Consider the following 18,890-nt stretch of genomic DNA (forward strand, 5'->3'; position numbering starts at 1 on the left):
AGCAGGAAGATCAAGCCCATATTTGTCTTACCATAGACCTCAGCAAGTCTGACTTCCAGTCCAAAGCCTAAAAGATACTGAGCTCCCTTATGATTAGTTACTGAGAGGTAAGATGACTGCCATCGTGTGGCTTCTTCAGGCCATGGCTGCCTGAAGTTGCTATCTGTGCAGCAATGACTGCTTGTAACACTTTCCTTTGAGCTTGGCAATGAGATACACACGAGCCGTGCTTCCCTTTGCCGAACTACATGTGTAGCTGGTTAGCCCCAGGTAACCTGCACCTCCATTTTGCTTTCATCTCATGTTAGACAGTGCTGCTCACACCAGGGAGGATCTTGCAGGTGGTATAGGGACTTAGCACAGGGTTCTTTGGCTACCCAGTGGAGCTGCTAGTTAATGTTGTAATGTATTGTTTTTCTGTCCCTCTTTTTTTGAAGCCCTCCTTTACCTCACAGCCGTGCTGACCTATTTGACCTGAGCAAAGACCAAGAGATGAACCTTGCCTATGTTTCTTCTGTTCCTCATGGAGGCATTGAACAAGTTCGAATTCACTGGTTACTGGAATTAGTTGCTCTCAGGTAAGCAAACACCTTGAGTCAAAATCCGGAAAAATGTGGCAAATTTAAGTGTCCAACAGGTGCTCAGTTTGATATTTATCTTAGTATAACTGAAAGCTTGGCATGTCTTTGCTTCCTTGGAAGTCAGGTAAGTGCCAATGAAGGGCAACCAGTTTGGGGGTGTATGAGATTAAGACAGAGAGAGCTTGTATTGAGAAGGATGGGGCTAACCTGCATGCATTACATCCTAACAACAGGTTAAGGAGCAGTTCAAGGTTTCCTTTCATCTGAAGAGTCTTGTGGGTGTGTTGGTCAAGTTTTACCAAGACCATCTCAGGTCATATGCTATAGTCATTCCACGCGTCCCCTGCTGCCGTGTCTAGGCCTTAGCATCTTGATTCCCCCTTGTGCCATGACCTCCAGAGAGGCCTCAGGAGAGCAGGAATTTTTTAACTGGGTGCATCCTTTCTAAAATACTGCTTGGCACAACTTTGAAAAGAGAGCTCTAGAGGCGTCTCCAATGGTTCCTTAAGCAAGGAAGAGTTGTGCTTTGCAGTCAGGGCGTGTATGCCCAGTGTTATGGAGAGACTTCTCAGCTGGATTCCAGGCAATGGTCATTCTGACTGGTTTTTAGACTGATACTGGATGTTATCACTGCCATTCCTTCAAATCCAGCAGAATTTGGTCTTAGTGCAGTAACACCAACAACTACTCAGTACTGAGAAGAACTGCTGGGAGAAGCCAGGCTTTGAGAGTTCAGCTCCTAGAACATCCTGGCTGTCGCCACATGTACCTAGAACTCCACCTGGCTGTACATCTGCTTTTAATATGAGGTCACAGTGTTAATGCTCCCTTTCCAGGTTAGATGAGTCTTTGGTGAAACCTAGGAATGGGATGAAATAGAGTAATAGGCATAAATTCAGTACCAAAGCATTTCAGGTGGCAATACGGTCCTAAACAAGACTTGTCACCCATCCTGTTATGTGCTTTACTAACCCTTAGCCATTCTAAGAACAGTGCTGAGTGACTAGAAAGATGGCTTACTTTTCTGTCCTTTAATTTAGGAAACATGATACAGCAAAAAAAGTCCCACAAAGATGAAAACAAGCTTGACTTATTGAGAGGTCCAAATGAAAGCTGCCACTATTTTATTACTACTTCTGTCTTGCTTCCGCTTAACTTGGGAGTTTCTTTTTGCATGCTGGACCCACCTGTGTACTGTATCAAGTGACAGGTAGTGACAACTGAAACAGCGTGACTTTAGTTAATATCAGTAAATATCCTCTTCCAAAAGGATTTCTGTACACAATAGCATTTCTAGTTCCTGAGAAATACATGTCAGACTTTAGGAGGACAATGTTGGAATTCCTTGCCTTTCAAGTCCCATTTAGCTCAGCTTAAACACACTCATACCAATATGCCCAGTGGAAAGAACCAAATACAGATGCCTAGAATGGGAGTGATTGGTCTGTGAGGAAAGACAAACCATAAAAACCTCATCAAAAGGTGTAATAACTCATAAAGTTCTGACTTGCTCGTGCTGTTGCTGAGCTAAGCATACTTACAGTCTGCATCGTGACTGCATCTGCTGTCTCAGACAGAGGAGGATGGGAATTTACCAGTTGTAAGTTTGGGGAAGGAACAAGGGGAAGGAGAGCTCAGACTCTGGAAATGGGATGTGAGCAGAGGAGTAGTGGGTTTCAGAGTGTACACTAGGAACAGGAGAAGTTTTCTTCCTAGGTATTAGGGTGTCCTTGTGTATTTAGGTTTGTTTGGGAAGGTGTTCAGAGGTCCTGCACACAGATGAGTATTGCATCTGTACCCCAGAGCTGCCTCTGTATGTTAATCCATCTGTGAATATAGCAGGTAACACAGCTCCTCCTTCCCATCTTTGCCCGTGGAAGTTTCCCAGTAAACACAGTTTCCTGGGCTGTGTCTTGCTCTCTTACTGGGCTATGGGGTTTGTACTCACTTTTGCAGTGACCCAGCTTCAGCAGGGGCAAGGGCAACTGCCACTGCTCACCACTGCTGGGGCCCCCATCTTAGATCTCAGAGGTTTCTCCTGAAAGATGTCTCGGTTCTTTCAGGTCTCTGTAACCAACTGACTTACAGAACAGTCAGTGAGTACCTTTGAAAAGAAAGTAGCCACATCTGCATTCAGAGGCCAAAATCCCTCCTGGCAGCCCGTCTCAGCTGTGCCATGCATTGGATTGGGCTTTCCAAATGATTGAGGGAAAGAAATGCGTCTGTCATGGATTGTGCTCAGTTTTTGTAGGGAGTGAGGCACTGGGTCGTTCAAAGTGGGACACAATCCTTGACGCAATCAAAATACTAGGAGCATGGAAACTTAGCAGTCAAGCAAGAAGCCCCAGAAAAGCTGTGGTGCCTCAGAGGTAGGATTCTAACCCACTGGCCTCAACGTTTAGCCCAGCTTTGACATTTAGAAATTAGAAACTTCGCTACTGTTTAGAACCAAGCTAAAACCACTCATTTTGCAAAAAATGTGCATTTGTCAAAGACAAGAAGACATTTAAGTTGTGGAAAGACAACTGAGTGGCAGCAATGGTTTGGAAAGGGAGAGGGCATGAGGCCTGCAGACAAATGTTGGGATTGAAAGAAGCAACGGGGGCAAGAATGCAAGTCCTAACAGAAGGAGTTCAGTGCTGATGCTGAATTCTGTGTGTGTGCAATTCTCTTCCTGAATGAGTGATTTCCAGAAGGACATAAGAAGTTTTGAGTGAGAACCCTGCAACGGCCAAACTATGTTATGTCATGGGGTTGGTGAGTAGAGAAGAATTCTTGGAAGGTGATGGTAGATACTTGGCTGAAGAAGAGCACTGAGAGAAAACAGAGAAGTAGGAGACACCACCACTGTGGAAGGCTAACAGAGTTAGACATTGCTTTTCCTCACAGTTGTGCCACCTATAAAAAAGTGCCATATGTGTTTCTTCCAAGAAACAGATGTGCTCAAATAAAAGATTGCTACCTTCCCCTTCTCACTTCTGTAATGGTCTTTCTCATTATGTCTTCTAATCCCAAAATGATGAGTGCATGCCTGTATTTTAACCCTTTTCTAGGACAGCAAACCCACCTCTTTTTCTTATTCCAAGTTATCCTGCTACTTCACCACCCATGAAAGGATACCATGAGGCAAACTGTTTTCAAAGAACTGCTAGTTTTATTTTCCAACCAAAAGCACACATTTGTCTCTAGGTCACATGACACAGGAATATGCATGGTTATGGGGGAACCTAAGGTAGCTTTCATGGACTGGACAGTTCCCGGGTTGGTCGTTACCAGTGCCAGTAAATACAGCCATTTTGACACCAACTCTTTGCCCAGCTCCATGAGACCTACACAGTCCACAAGTTATAAAACCCTTTCCTATTCTTATGTAGCAGTACTGAAGTTTGTTGGATACATGATTTATACAAGGCACCACAGTGAACAAAAATATAGTCAGTCTACATGATGGATATAACATTTCCTAACAGGCATATAGTGATTGTATTTCAACATTAGTATTAACATAGTTGGAATTAACAAGCCCATCCCCGTCTCCTCTCCAAGTCACGCTACCTAATTCCTGGTAGAATAGGAGAGAAGAGAATCAGCAGTTTTTCACATTTTCAATCTTCATACCCTTAATCTTGGTATAACACAGTGTAGCAAACATAAACGTGCCAGAAAAAGGCTTGCTTTTTTAGTTACCTTTTACATACTCCTTAAAAAGAATTTAGTCTTCTAGCATCCCCACATGATAGCACTGAAATCTGTTTCCCTGCTGTGTTTGACGTTGTCCAACACAACTTGATTGTAAGCCAGCTCTGCCAATGAAACTGAAACAGAAAATTGTTCTTATGTTTTTTTTCTGGTCAATACTTTCTTCCTAGTAAAAGTCTTAAAGCTTACCTCCCCTCCTATGCATAGCCAATTTTCTTTGCTTAGGTATCCTTTGGTGCCATTCTTACAATAAATGTGATTAAAAAGATACATCTGACTCTTAATTTCTCATCCTGCTGGATAAGAGAAGGGCAGCCTCTCTTAATTTTTCTCCTGAGACTGTTGCAAGGACACACTTGTTATTGGAATGTTTTTTGTTTTTTTTTTTAAATGAGATTCATCCAGAATTAAGGGTATTTTTAAGGCAATTAAGGCAACTTTTCCTTTATGTTCTAGGCTGGCAGCTTGATCCATACATATAACAGAAGTCTAGATTGCTAGGATGTGTGTTCTGTCGTACTGAAACAATTCTATTTGACTTCCAATGACAGCTTGCTTTGGCACAACAGCCTAAGAGTGTCTATATTGATATTGTCTGGCAGTAACTCCTGTAAACCCACTTCCTCATGCTAGGCCCTGGCAGGACCTTAAAAGAGACATTCCCTCACCTAAGAATGGTTACAAACAAAAGCAGACACAAAGCAATACTCTGTCCTTGGGCTCTGCCCATTTGCTTTTATGGCAGAAAGAAGCTAGTCATACAAAGTCAGCAATTTAATGAATATTGTAATTAAATTGTTTTATGGTAGGAAAATAATGTCAATGGTCAATCCTTTAATCTCTTCAGAGACTTTTCTGTCAGGTTTTACTGCTCTGGCAGTACTAACAGTGTGTAGCTGATAGGCTTTTTTATAATGAGTACATAAAATGTCAGCATTGAATCACTTACCTAATATTGTGCTATTCTCAATCCCTGTGAAGACATTTTTTATTTTGTCTTTTGGGAATGCACTGCTTTTCCTTTAACAAAATATTTGTTCTTGAGAGCCAGACAGGCTCTGGGGCACCCGGAGAACCTCAGTTTTGAGTGTTCTTTTATTCAGTGACCTGAAAAGTTGAAATAACCAAGTCACATGATGTGTTGATCTGATTTTTTTTTTTTTTTAATGGCACAGCAGAGAAATGGCTTCTGCATACCTGGAACCTATTTCTAGAGTCTGCTAATTGTAAGAGGCACAGCTGTGATAGAATTTCCTTCCATGCTTGGTGCTGTGTGTGAATCAGCCGTGAATAAGGAGAGAAAGATAAGGCAGCTGTCCTACCTTTTGTGCAAGTAATTATAAGCTTGAATATGAGAGAGGATATTCTGCTAATGACTTGGGCCAGAACACTGAGTACTAACTGTGTTACAATCAAAATCTAAATCTATGCTTATTTGTAAAGAGAGGACATGCATATATAACAACACAACAAAGTCAGGGAGGGGGAGGGGATATCATTTGACACAAAGCAGAACGAACAGCAGTTAATGCAAATTATTATAGAAAGTAACCCAGCCCTAGAAAACATGGTTTAGTGGACGTCAAATAAAAGAATAATATGATATGAGAAAAAAACCTGCAAAAACCCAAACATCTGTAATATGTACAAACAGTGGGGGAATTTTTCTAGCATATGGGGATACACAAATTGGAAAGCATTGCTCCCTTTACTTGGCCCAGATACGCTATTGTAAAGCTTCATTAGCATTGCATTAGAGAAGACAAGCCAGGCAGTTCTGGCTGACCCATCACTCCACTTTCTTGCAGATCACCTTCCCACTCTATCCCCTTTTCTCCTGTTTCTCTTTGCACCCAGGCAGACATGGAGGAACATGCTCTGCTGCATCACAATTCTGAGGTTTTATGTTTGATGGTCCTTATAAATCCCTGAATTGGAGCTGCATCTGCCCACCAGAGGCAACTTGTTTTTACAGGATAGTACAACTACCTGGGTAACTGTGTGGCTCCAGTTAAAGCCATTCATTTTTCTTAATACTGTTTATCCCCTTACTAGTTACAAAATTGTGCATCAGAGTCATATTTCTTCCAGCATCATTGAGGGTATCACAACCTTCGGTAACTAATTCCCACAGATTGAAGACAGTAACACAGGTGACTCCAGCAATAATTTTTGGAAATGGTGGTTTTGAGAGGAACCTGTGATGGATCATGGTTTCTTCTCCTGTGGCAGGTTGTGTTGTTAAGCCTGTGTAATCAAGGTGGAGAGACATGCTAACATTCCACAATATATTACACATTTTATTTGTATGCAAACAATGGGAGTTGTTTAGGAGCACATGTAGAATGATGGAAGGGGCAGCATTTGCAAGCCAGAATTTAAACCAGTATGTGTCCAAGATGCTAGATGGATTGCATTTTCATGGAGATGGCTTGGCCCTTTTACACAAACCAGCCATTAAACCACTGGGAGAGTCAGCTGACACTGGGCAGACCTTCCAGCACGACAGTCTCATGATGTATATGTTGGGTCACACATGATCATGGCACAAGAGGAAAGTCAATTCCAAACTGCCCTATTGCACATCACCTGCATTTTTAAAGAGAAGGGGCAGGTAATAATCCAACCTGTCCCATCCTGGTCCTGGACTGCATCCCCAGTGGCTGTTCTATGTGGCATCTGATAAACAGCAGAGCTCTTCAGGGGAGAATGGCTTGTAGGCCCATTGCTGTACGCAGCTGAGAGTGTGTGATAATTTAATTATTGCAAACTGCCCCTCCCCATCTGTCACTTTTGTAGTGAGTTGTCAAGGATGCCTCAGGGTTAAACTGAGCAATCTGCTGGAAGCTGTTGGTCTTTTGCAAACTGCACAGCATTATGTATACTGTAGAACAGCATTTCCTGCATACTTCCAAAATCTTTCCCAAAGTAACCTCCTCTTTTCAGAGAGTCTATCACTGAGGGATTGCAGCAAGCCAGAAGAACAGAAATGTTTAAATCCTTGTAGTCTTTCAGGATTTCCTTGAGAGTATTAACTCCAGTGGTGTCCAAAAATGAGATGGAAGAGCAATCTACAACAAGGGCTTGGAAATCAATTTGCTTAGGAACTAGCTGGAGAGTGGTTTCTCCGATGCCCAGTCCATTAGCAGTTGTGTGATCTCCCTTTTTCAGATGCTGCTTTTCCTTCTTCTCAGATTTCTTCCTTATAGCAGCTTCTAGGTTAGGATCTAAGTTAGTCAGTCTGTACAGAGACTTTAGAAAGTAGTTTCTATTTGCATAGTAAAGTGGGGCCTCAAAACGGAATATTTTGACCTTTGGAACAGAAGAGAGATTTTCATATTCTGAGTCATCCTCGTAAAAGCTGGTGTCTTGGATCTGACCAAGGAGGGCTGTCCGTGGCCGTTGTGTCCGAACAACAACGCATAACATGGAGAAAACAATGCCAACCAGTAACCCTATTTCTGTGCTGACCAAGGCAGAGGCAGACATGGTAACAACCCAAACAAGTGTGTCCACCTTATTCACATGGTACCGTGCTGGCACATCTCGGAACTTCCTCAGGGCTCCTCGGAGGCTGACGATGATGATACAAGCCAGGACACACTTCTGCAAGGAGTAGAAGAGAGGTGCCAAGAAGAGCAGCACCAGCAAAACCACCATTGCACTAATTACTCCAGACACTTGAGTCTGGCAGCCTGTAGATGTTTTGACGAGTGTTTTTGCCAGAGCTGCACTGGTTGCAAAACAGTGGAAGAAAGAAGGAATGATGTTGCAGAACCCCACAGCAAACATTTCCTGATTGGCGCGGATGGTGTAAGCATATTTCTTTGCACACATTTCAGAAAGCGATACAGTGAAGACAAAGCTGACTATGGCAAGAGGCAAAGCATCTACAGCAACTCGGAGCATTAAATTGAAACGTGGTACCTTGGGGGGAATAAACCCTGTTGGAATAGCTCCAGAAACACTGGATGCATACACTTCATTTAACTTCCCATAGTGCGACACCAGTGTTGCCACAACAATAACTAGCAGCTCTGTGGGAAGAGGAAATTTCAGCTTATGCTTATACCTATCTCCCAGTTCCTTAGCAGTGACGAGCACCACGATACAAATGGCACTTGTGATGACATCACAAAGGTTAGCCTGAGAAATGTTACGGAAAATATTAATCCAGGTAATAACAAGCATCCCGTGCCCTTGACTACGTGGGATTTTTATTCCAATCAGATACTTTACTTGAGCTGTTAAAATGGTTAAGGAAGCACCAGTTGCAAAGCCATCTAGTACGGATTCAGAGAGGTACATAGATACGAAACCCAGACGAAAGACTCCCATTAGAACCTGAGGAGACACAGAAAAAAAAAAAAAGAAAAAGTTGAGCCTTAAATGGTGCTGTAAATAATTAAGTACAGATGGGAGAGAACTAGCTGGAGGCAGATAGCATTTGGCTATTTGAATCTTAAAACGGGAATTATCTTTTGATGTTACTGGTCTGCTTTTGAAACATGTGATTCCTTTTACTGTTGTGGGATACTACAAACCCAAGAGGTGAATGAGGAGTTTGAGATAGGGTCAATCAAACGTCGGTCTGAAGTGACTCCACTGAAGTGGCTTGTCTGAATTCTATTTCCCATGCAAAAGAGCAGTGGATCCAAAAATGCTTCTGTTATACGAAAGCCAGTTTTCTTTTTCCCTGTCTTTAAGTGAATAAAGTTAAAACTTACGGCCATTGCTTTATAAACAGAACTTGAATGACAACAGCTAAGATCCCTACTTTAGTGGCACTGTTATATTAAACAGCTTTTAATTTTAGCCCTGTGAACAGAAGGGAAAGTGGAACACAGACAGCCTTTGTGGCATGCCTAAGGTCAGAAATGGCAGAAGAGCTCACAAACTTTCCCAGATCCCAGGATAATGTCCTTAAACTGGTTGCTTCTCCTTCCTTGCATGGCTTTGGAAAATACAACTTCACAAGGGCATTTTGTTATTCATAAATGTGACCTGAAATTTCTTAGTAAACAGGAAGATAGCTAACTGTCTTCGTTTATATATATATATATATATATATACACACACACAATCAATAGGTAAGTATGTTCATCATGCTTCCTTCTATGTTCTCTTGATATCCTGTGATGGTCAGCACCTTGGTAAGTCTCAAAGAGCCCAGTCCAGCCACTGTCTGAAAAGTAGGTTAGTCAATCTATTTCCCCTCTTGTTCTTTCTGCTTCTTAATTATCTTTGGACAGCAGTTTGGCAGAACGTAGTACTCGCTAGCAAAACACTGAGCAGCACATTCTGAACCTGTGTAGAAGCAGGTGAGTGGGTCTGCACCTTTATTAAAGTATCTAGGGAAACAGATTTATTTCTTCGTTATTGCAGTACACAGCTACCTGTGAGTTTCCCTCATGGTAAGATCTGTGTTGGATTCATGGTCCCATGAAAGCAGCAAGGCCAAGAGGCAGTAGAGTATCAAAACAATGTTAATGGTCTTGCAGAAGACTCTTGTTTCACCTGTGCTTGCTAGTAGCTAAGAAAACTGCCTACCTCATGCTTTCTCTGAGTTGCCTACAGTTGGGCTTCCTGGACAAAAAAACAGTGCAGTCATTCAAGTGAACTGATCCTGTATCTCTTATTGAAAGAGAGTCAAACCAAAGCTTAGGTCATGCAAAGAAGCTTTAGGAACTTCATACCTTGCCTCTGGATGTCAGCAACCACTTACCTGATACACTCCAGCCAAAAATGTCAAGGCTGTAGCAATGCCAATAGCGTAGCATTCTTTCCCACACTCAGCATTCATCCCTGCAATTGTAAGGTTGAAGGCAGTTGTGTTGGACTGACTGTCATTCTGCAGAAAGCCATCACCCAAGGTTGGTGGGGCATCATCATTCAAGTCAAACCCAGCCAAGAGAAGTTCTCGGTCTACAACTTGTCCTACCATTAAGCTTATCAAGCTGAAAATGCCAACTGAGACATGACGGGATGTGCCCATTAAGAAATAGATGATGTTGGCAAAGAATGATGTGTAAAGACTATAAATGGGCTTCAGACCTGCCAGCAATGAGTATGCAATTGCCTGAGGCACCAAAATGATCCCAATCACTAACCCAGACATAACGTCCCCCCAAATGTACTCTTTGCACTGGTACTTGGGAAGCCATCTTAAAACAGGAAGGAAGTCCATGACAAAGTTCTTCAGTTTCTTTGGGGTGCAGGAGCAGCTCTTCCTCAGCTTAGCTAGCATGACTTCTTTCCTATTAATCTTGACATGAGTCTTTCTTTCCATGAGAAAGCAGGAAGAAGTGCTGTTTTCCATCCTGGTAGCTTCAAGTGGTCTTTCCATTGTCCCAGTGTTTTCCCCCTGCAATGTGAAGAAAATGGCTGTTTGTTAGGTTGCAGTTCATGAAGGTTTTTTTTAGCAGAGGTGCTTAACACTAAAAGTTTGTCACCTGATTGTGCTTTTAAGGAAGCATCATCCCAACAAGAACACCACCATGGGGCTCCAGTGACACATAACACTAAGAAATAAATCTGCAGATTGAGCCCTTCCCTGCAGACATTTAACAGTACATTTGATTCAATCCCGTTGGTTTTACTAAGGAAAAATTTAGTTATTTCTTTGTACAACAAGTATTACCATCAGCACTCCCAAGTGCTCTGTCACAGAGGTCTCTGTGATCAGAGGCACCACTTGATGGTGTGAAATAGACATATACTAGTGAGATAAGTTATGATCTTGTAGTCATCTTGTACATCTTGTACAAGAGTACATCTTGTAGTCATTGATGTGGAACTCATGTGGTATAGTGATCTGTCACTGCAGCTGTCCTCAAGGCACAGGAGAAAAATTTTGCTAGTAGAATCTGTAAAGCAGAGTTTTCTGGAGAACAACAATTTAGTCTTGTGCAAAAATTTGCACACAAACCATTGATGGAGTCTTAGAAGCTTCTATGTAACATGAACCTGTTGAATTGTAAATTGTTTTGATGTGCAGATTCCATTAATTCATAAGCATCTTCTCAGAAATAACAGTTTGGCAACATATGAACCATGTACCATGATGGAATCTGTTACCATCTCCAGGGAATAAGATATAACAAATAATTCTGTGGGCAGGAGAACAAACAGTGGTGTTTCCTATGGTTCTCCTGCATTTGTTTTCTGATACATAAAGACTGGAAAAATCTGTATGCTCCAGATCAAGGTGCTTTTGGTGTCTCTTGTCTCTCTATAAACACAACTGTTTTCACCAAACTCAGTCTCTGCATTTTTGCTCAGTTGTCAAATTAAGTCAAAATTAGCTTAGTGCATTCATAAATCATTTGGGGGTAGGTATGGACATGACTGAGAGCACAAACTGTATAACATGCAAGTGCCCTACCTGAAAAATGAAAATAGGAGCAGGAGGGTGGAAAATGTCAAAACATACTATGCCAAATGGCAAATTGTGTCTTCTGGTTTGCAGTGGAAAGAAAGAAGAGACTTCCAAGAGTGGATGCCCATATATAAGTAGTGGGAGTTAAGGAATGACTCATACTGCTGTAGAAGAGGAGAGTATGTGCTAGAATAACAGTATGCAGAGTGTCTAGGAAAGAAGAACTTTTTAAGCCCAACCTCTCCCAGTGTCATAAACAGCCAGGTTCTCTGCAACAAAGTTTTTTGGTGCCAGGTGTGACATTGCAATATAATGTCAAAGCTTGTCAAGTAAGTAGTACAAGTAAAAGTAAAAGTACAAGTACAAGTAAAAGGTGTTTCTTTGCTCTTTTATTGTCTAGAGAGAGAAGCCATACCTATCAGTTTCCTAAAACTTGAAGTGCACTCACTGGCACAGTAGCCTGTCGGTATATTTTAATGACTTTAACAGTTAATAGTAAGTTTAGACTCTAGTGACAGAAGTCACCGTTCTCTGTGTAAATGTCATACTTCTTTTTTTGTTATGAAGAGCATTTTGATTTGTTAGTACTTGATAACACCCAGTTAAAGAGTAGAATTCCAAGCTGAGAATCACCAAAGGGTTTATGAGGCCAACTGGAAGCATAATTGATAAGGAAAAGAATAGATTACCAACAGCCTGTAAGCTTTTGAACTGTAGCTGTCCAAATAGAGAGTAGCTTGTTATAAAGTCTTCTGTCTATCCTGCTTAGAAATTTTTTCCAAGACTTTTGCCAACAAATTGAAAACAGTAAGAAGATAAGTCTCTATAAGTACTGCAAAAGTCTTAAGTTCCCAGGTATTATTTTAAATGACACAGTGTGATTTCGTAAGGCCATGCAAAGTTTAACCACAACTTGAAACAGGTTGTTTTAAGTGTTACAGGTGTGTAATTCATAATTTGGTAAAAGGCAGAAAAGAGATTCTTGTTAGAGGTGTGTGGACTGATTGTCCAAGTTGAAAATTACCTGCATAGTAGTCTAAATATGTTTTTAAAATAGGTAGATTTCTGTCCATCCATCCTTAAATAGTTTTTAGCTCCCACTGTGTACATTTCTTTATGTTTGTAAGTAAGGTTTATTTCCATCATAAGGGAAAACTAATTACAATTTAATGTAATTATTTAGAAAGATTGATAGCTATTTTTTATCAGTAATGCCACATCTACTTTAGACTCTAATGTACCACATGGTTATGGTATGCAAAATCTGCTTGGACAGCAAATAGGTTGGATCTAGTCTTTGTTAGAATGCAAACATGAGAGGAAAGATAAAAGAACTCACAACACCAAGAGAAATACTTAAGAGTATATGATTAAAGTTTACCAAATACAGAATGCTAGCAACTGTAATAAACCATGAGCCAGCAGTCTGCCCTTGTTGCCAAGAAGGCCAATGGTATCCTGGGGTGCATTAAGAGGAGCGTGGCCTGCAGGTCGAGGGAGGTTCTCCTCCCCTTCTACTCTGCCCTGGTGAGACCCTGCCTGGAGTACTGTGTCCAGTTCTGGGCTCCCCGGTTCAAGAAAAATGAGGAACTCCTAGAGAGAGTCCAGAGGAAGGCAACAAAGATGATAAAGGGACTGGAGCATCTCCCCTATGAGGAAAGGCTGAGAGAGTTGGGCTTGTGCAGCCTGAAGAAAACTGAGAGGGGACCTCATCAACACATACAAATATCTTAAGGGTGGATGTCACGAGGGTGGAGGCAGACTCTTTGCAGTGGTGCCCAGCAACAGGACAAGGGGCAATGGGCACAAACTGAAACATAAGAGGTTTCAGTTGAAAATGAGGAAAAACTTCTTTACTTTGAGGATGAGTCAGCACTGGAACAGGCTTCCCAGGGGGGTTGTGGAATCTCCTTCTCTGGAGATCTTCAAAGCCCGCCTGGACGAAGTCCTGTGTAACATGCTGCAGGTGAACCTGCTTTAGCAGGAGGGTTGGACTAGGTGATCTCCTGAGGTCCCTTCCAACCGTTGCCATTCTACGATTCTGTGCGACATTCATTTTTAAGATACAAGAAACCAACACTTCCTGTCTTACCTAAATTAGTTTGAGGAATGAGAGGCTTGTGCGTGAGTCCTATACAAATGCCACCCACTTCTTACAGACAAGTGAATTCAGACAGCCAAGAAATAAATACAGTGCCCTTGTTCTACACACTTAAAAGCTAGTGGGCAGTTCAATATCCAGTAAGTGCTTTTGATAGGCTACCTAAGAAAGATTGCATTGACTTCTGTACACTAGGCTCATACATTTAATTGTACAGTTGCTGTCTGCCTCTCTCTATAAACTCACACAATCTACTTGTAAGTAAATTCGTATTTTAAAAAAAAGCACATTAAAATTCACACATAGGCATTGTTTGTGCAGCTTCCTGAGGAATAATATTTTTCAATACATAAGAGTATTGGAATATAATTTCTCTGGAAATGTGTATGAATAATAATTTAGTAATATATCTCAGCTATACTGCCTTACTGGATAATCAGAATATTAATTTTTTGTAAAAGCCAACAAAAAACTCCCTAGTATGATAAAGCATGCATCTTTTCAGCATTTTTCATGCATTTTAGACAAAGGTCAAAAAAATCTTCCTGGTGGAATAAATACATTCAAGCTAAAATACAGCCAAATGCTGACAGGAGGTCATTTTCTTCAATTCTTTTTTCTCCTGAAAATAAGGGTTTATATCGTGTAAATAACCATTTATTCTGCTAGATATATTTTCAGAATCCATGTCAAATGAACATGCTACCTGTAAAACACTCAGCTCTAGAACAAGATGTTACTGGTTTCCAGAAACTTGTTAATGTTTAGAGTTTGTTACTTTTAGAACACAGCAAAGCTACACCAAATAATGGAAGGGGTGCTGTTACCAGCAAAACATTTTTCAGCTGTGTAACCCAAGAATTCTTAGGCTGTCATGCCTGTAGCTCAGTTATAACTTAGTTGCTTCACCTGAAGAAAATGGGATGCCACCATGGCTGTGTGCTATCCCCTGTACATTTGTGCAGCCTAGCAGAGCGCTGGGAGCTTCCTGTCCTCTTGCTGTCCCCGAAGACAGGACGGTGGAGAGCAGACCTCTCTACTCCTGTGCACATGAGTAGACTCTGGCCTTATGATTCTGGCACTGAGGTACACCACTGTCCTTCCACAGTGATAACACTCGAGCAATATTCAGGAGCCCTGGGGGTGTCAGCAAACAGATTCCTGACCCATTTTCAGCTCAGCCCATACTAAGTGGTTTATAACAAAAGGAGCAATCTCTGTTTCAGGCTCCCCCTCACCCTCCAGAGCTTCACAGTACATAATGTTTGCATTTAATACAAGTGAAAGCTTCCCATTGCTTGCTGAAAGAGCTGATCTTAGCAGGGATGTGCAGATGAAGCAGCATATAGCATAGAACATGCCTATCTGTTGCATTTTACTTTGGTATTGGAACATTCTCAGTTGTTTAATATAAGTGAAAAATTACTTGCATGCATATTCATATACATATATATTGTCCATATCATTACAACAAAAAGTGGTCTTGGTTATTTTTAATTGTATTTTGATATTTGGAATCTTCACAGTTAAGTTTTTTCAAGTTGCCTGTGATCAAAGCAAAAAGCTTTTTTTTTTTTTTTTCCCATGCTTAATCAGAACCACTGTCTGAACCACTAATTTTTTTCAGGTTAAATGCAGTGACTCAGTCTCTCTTGTGAAAAAGAGAAAGCAAAGAACCGCTCAAGCCAAACAAACTGCCGACTTTCCAACTGGCCTTAGTCCCACCTTTCTTCCTGTCTTTTCACCATGCCACTGACCTGACAAAGTCTGTCTGCAGGGGAGGAAGCATTCATCATAACATGTTCAGTGGGATTTCTCTTTGCAGATTCCTTGGCAAGAAATTTCTGCTGGTACACATATAACCGAATATTCTGGCTGGATGAGTTATTCTTTGTGAAACAGCTCAACCCCAAAAAACTTCATTCTAATGCATCCTTTCGTGTCCCTGTCCTGATTGTCCACCAGGAAATCTGAAGCTGCATCTCTAGAAAGCCCAAGAGGGAGTAGGCAGGGTAAGCCTGCCTCTCTGTGCTGAGGAGATAACCTTAAATGCTGTATTTGGGACAGAAGCCAGACAGTGTATCACAGCTCTCTCCTAGAGTCACTTGCTCTTGCTGAAACAGTGATTGCAAGTGTAAGTTAGGATAGAGCCCTTTGTATAGTTTGAGCCAAGTGTTGCTTGCAGTTTTCTTTATGTTTGAATGATGGAAAAATCAGCTAAAGCTAATGTGGGTAGAGCAGTTTTTTTATTTATCGTTTGAAGTTTCATTATATTTTTGTTGCATAAATCACAGAAAAACATGGCAGACATCAATTTAGCTAAGCATTTGATTTTAAACGCTTGCAGGTGTTAAGTTAAACTGTTCACATGAGTGAACATATTGGCAACCTTTCTGCCTGTAAGAAACCTCTCTTAGTCTCTAATGGCTATGACTACATTACTGTTCTGATTTTGAGCATTAACAGAGTTTTGAAAAAAATCCCTGGTTAGCCTCATTTACAGTGCATAGTTTTGATGTACAGAGGCCTGTTATGCTTGCAAACCAGACTTTTTTCAGAGGAAAGTACCCAGAAGCTCTGCCCCAGTTCACTCTGACCCTTTACGGTGGCATAAAAACACGAGCCAGCAATTGGTTCTTTGGACAGATTTGAACAGATGTGGCGAGGACATTTAGTCAGTGGGACCTGACTAGTCTGAAATAAAATCCCCTGAAACGCATATAGTAGAATAGAATGCTGCTTCATCACCTACTGCTTTGATTTATTAATCTGCTTTTGTTGTGCAGAATTACTTAGAAATGTCAACATAACCTATGAGTTTTAGAAAGAATCAAATGACAACACAGAACAAGCGAAATGAATGTTTCTGTCTTGCATAGGCTATTGTAGTTTCAGCTTTAGAGCACCAGGACCTAGATGTACTTGGAAGCAGACTTAAGCAAGGTGCCAGCAACCAAAACCATTTATTTAAACACTGACCTAGCAGACTTTCAGTCTATAGGCAAAGAACATCGCAGTGCTTTTTAGGAAAATGATGTGAAACTTGATGGGCACAGCTAGTTTTTTGCTTATCTGGGCAAAATACTGTGGCTTCAAAGCTTTTTCCTGTTGAGTTTCAAAGTTATGCTAATCCAGAAGTGAGAGAGGAAGAAATACTGCAGTTTATTGGTCTTTACAAGTCAGAAAAGCCAGAACATCAGTCTAAATCCTCTACAAATTAATACTGCTATATTAAGGAGCTGTTCTGAGAGTCAAGCAATCTTTTAGATTTGTGTATTTCTAATTAATCTCCAATTCACAAATTCTACTTCCAGCTATAAATTGATCTAGGATTTCCAAGGCAAGTTAGGCTCTTTTTCAAATGCCTGCGTTCACCAGCAGCTGTGATTCAATTAATATTTTCCCAAGGTTTCTCAGCCCAGTGTCCCAGTGAGTAAGATGACAGCTATTGACATGTAACAATCCCAGAGGTGACAGCAGGCTATAATAGAGCTCACACCATCAGCCATCAGCTGTTGTTAAGGCTGGCCCATCAGATCATCCTTGGGAATGATCAGACCTTGGAAATAAATGATCAAATAGTTTCACTGATTCTCCAGGGACTGGCTTTGTTCAGGGATTCCAGAATATGCTGGTCAAAATATTGGCATGCACTCGGAGGCAGAACAGCGTTATTCTTCTGGAGAGTCCTAGTGCATGATCACTAAAAAGACATTTTCTGTGGAGTTAAAGAATATTCCTAAAAATCAGATTTCTTGCTTTTGGAAAGGCAGCTGGTCCAAAGTGAAAGTCTGTTTTTTAAAAAAAGCTTCCAAGACAGCTTTCCAAGACCTTAGTCATCAGCCACAAAGCTTAAACACTAAGCTCTGTTTTCTGCCCTGTCGTTCTGCTGGACTTTGTTTAGTCACATTAAGCTGTTGAAGAGAAAACCAGATTGATATCCCATTCTCATGTTTTTTTTCATAATGCCTTCCCTGCTATCTTGGGTTTACTACACACAGTAAGGACAATCCTCTTTCGTATTTAATCACCAAGAAAATGCTCAGTTTTAATGATAATATAATACTTTGAGAATCAGATGAGCTTCATACAGGCCAGTTTCAAGTAAAAATAAAAACTAGCCAAATGGCTGGTCTCAAACTCTTAGACCAGGGTTTGCAGGAAAGATTACTTCCATACCAATTGCAGTTGTTGACTATATGTTTTACAAACCTTTGCCCAGTATCTACCTTACAAGCAATATTTATGAAGAACAGAATAATGACAAAACTTAAAAAGCAACACCAGTGTGCAAAATAGCTGAAAAGAGGCAGTTTTGCACCTTTGAAAACAGGCAAAGAACAAATAAAACCTGAGGTTTCAGAGGTGTGGGAGGGGAGGCAAATCTCTTACCTGGATAGCTTTTTGACAGGAATGTTCAGCTCTGGTTTTGCACGTTGGAATGAATGAAAGTCTTCAGTCAGGCATTGCTCTATTTGCATACAGGATAATTATTAGCTAAATATTCCTCAAGGGAAGAATGGGTAGTTAGGGAATCTTGAGCTTGCTGCTTGGTAGTGTGTTGTCACTTGTACTGCTCTGAAAACTTGGATATATATGCAGCACTTGCTGAGGATTTGAGTTTAAATAATGCATAGGATTATTAATTAACTAATGCTGATCCAAAAGTTATGCTGAGTTCAGGCTAGCACATCTCTGACCTTTGAAGCTGCTTCTCATCTGAGATTTGATCTGGTTTATGCATCCTCATAGAGCATTAGCTTTTGATTTTACATATTCAAGGTGTAAGAATAGAACTGCAGTCTTGCCTGAGTTTTGTGCATTTTGCACGCTGGAATAAGTACTGTTCTGTTCAGTGCATAGAATGGGACTGCTGGAGGTCAGAGTTCCATTCCTGCACGTCAGCACATTCAGATCACAAGATCTCTGTTCCTTCTGTGTAAACTGAAGACTGGAAAATGTAGGCAGATCAGCAGGACAAAGACTGGCTTTCTGTTCATTCTTTGTGAGGTATATAAATTACCAAGTTCCCTCTGTGTTACCTTAGCTCTTTAGGTGCAGACCTATCCAAGTGCCAAATAATCATCCATCTCCTCCTCTCAGCAAAGTTGATAGGTAATGTTTAATGGTT

At 41.0% G+C, this 18,890-nt stretch overlaps 2 protein-coding genes across 3 annotated transcripts in view; one reads left to right on the top strand and one right to left on the bottom strand.

Moving 5' to 3' along the window:
* Positions 1 to 12: 12 nt before the first annotated feature.
* IDUA (alpha-L-iduronidase) overlaps positions 13 to 18,890 on the top strand; it is a 44,502-nt gene continuing 25,624 nt past the window's right edge. For both annotated transcript variants that reach the window (XM_009639006.2, XM_035894429.1), the window contains exons 1-2: positions 13 to 107; positions 438 to 578. In XM_009639006.2, the coding sequence (XP_009637301.1) occupies positions 493 to 578 (86 nt within the window). In that variant the 5' untranslated portion in view covers positions 13 to 107; positions 438 to 492. The remainder of the gene's footprint in view (positions 108 to 437; positions 579 to 18,890) is intronic.
* LOC104126427 (sulfate anion transporter 1) lies at positions 7,104 to 18,240 on the bottom strand. Its single transcript, XM_009639005.2, is given in 5 exon segments — positions 7,104 to 8,624; positions 10,006 to 10,644; positions 15,929 to 15,937; positions 18,152 to 18,177; positions 18,180 to 18,240. Coding segments are annotated over 5 exon segments (2,256 nt in total).

The sequence above is a fragment of the Egretta garzetta genome, unplaced genomic scaffold (assembly GCF_000687185.1).
Source record: "Egretta garzetta isolate BGI_Z169 unplaced genomic scaffold, ASM68718v1 scaffold585, whole genome shotgun sequence".
Taxonomy (NCBI): Eukaryota; Metazoa; Chordata; class Aves; order Pelecaniformes; family Ardeidae; genus Egretta; species Egretta garzetta.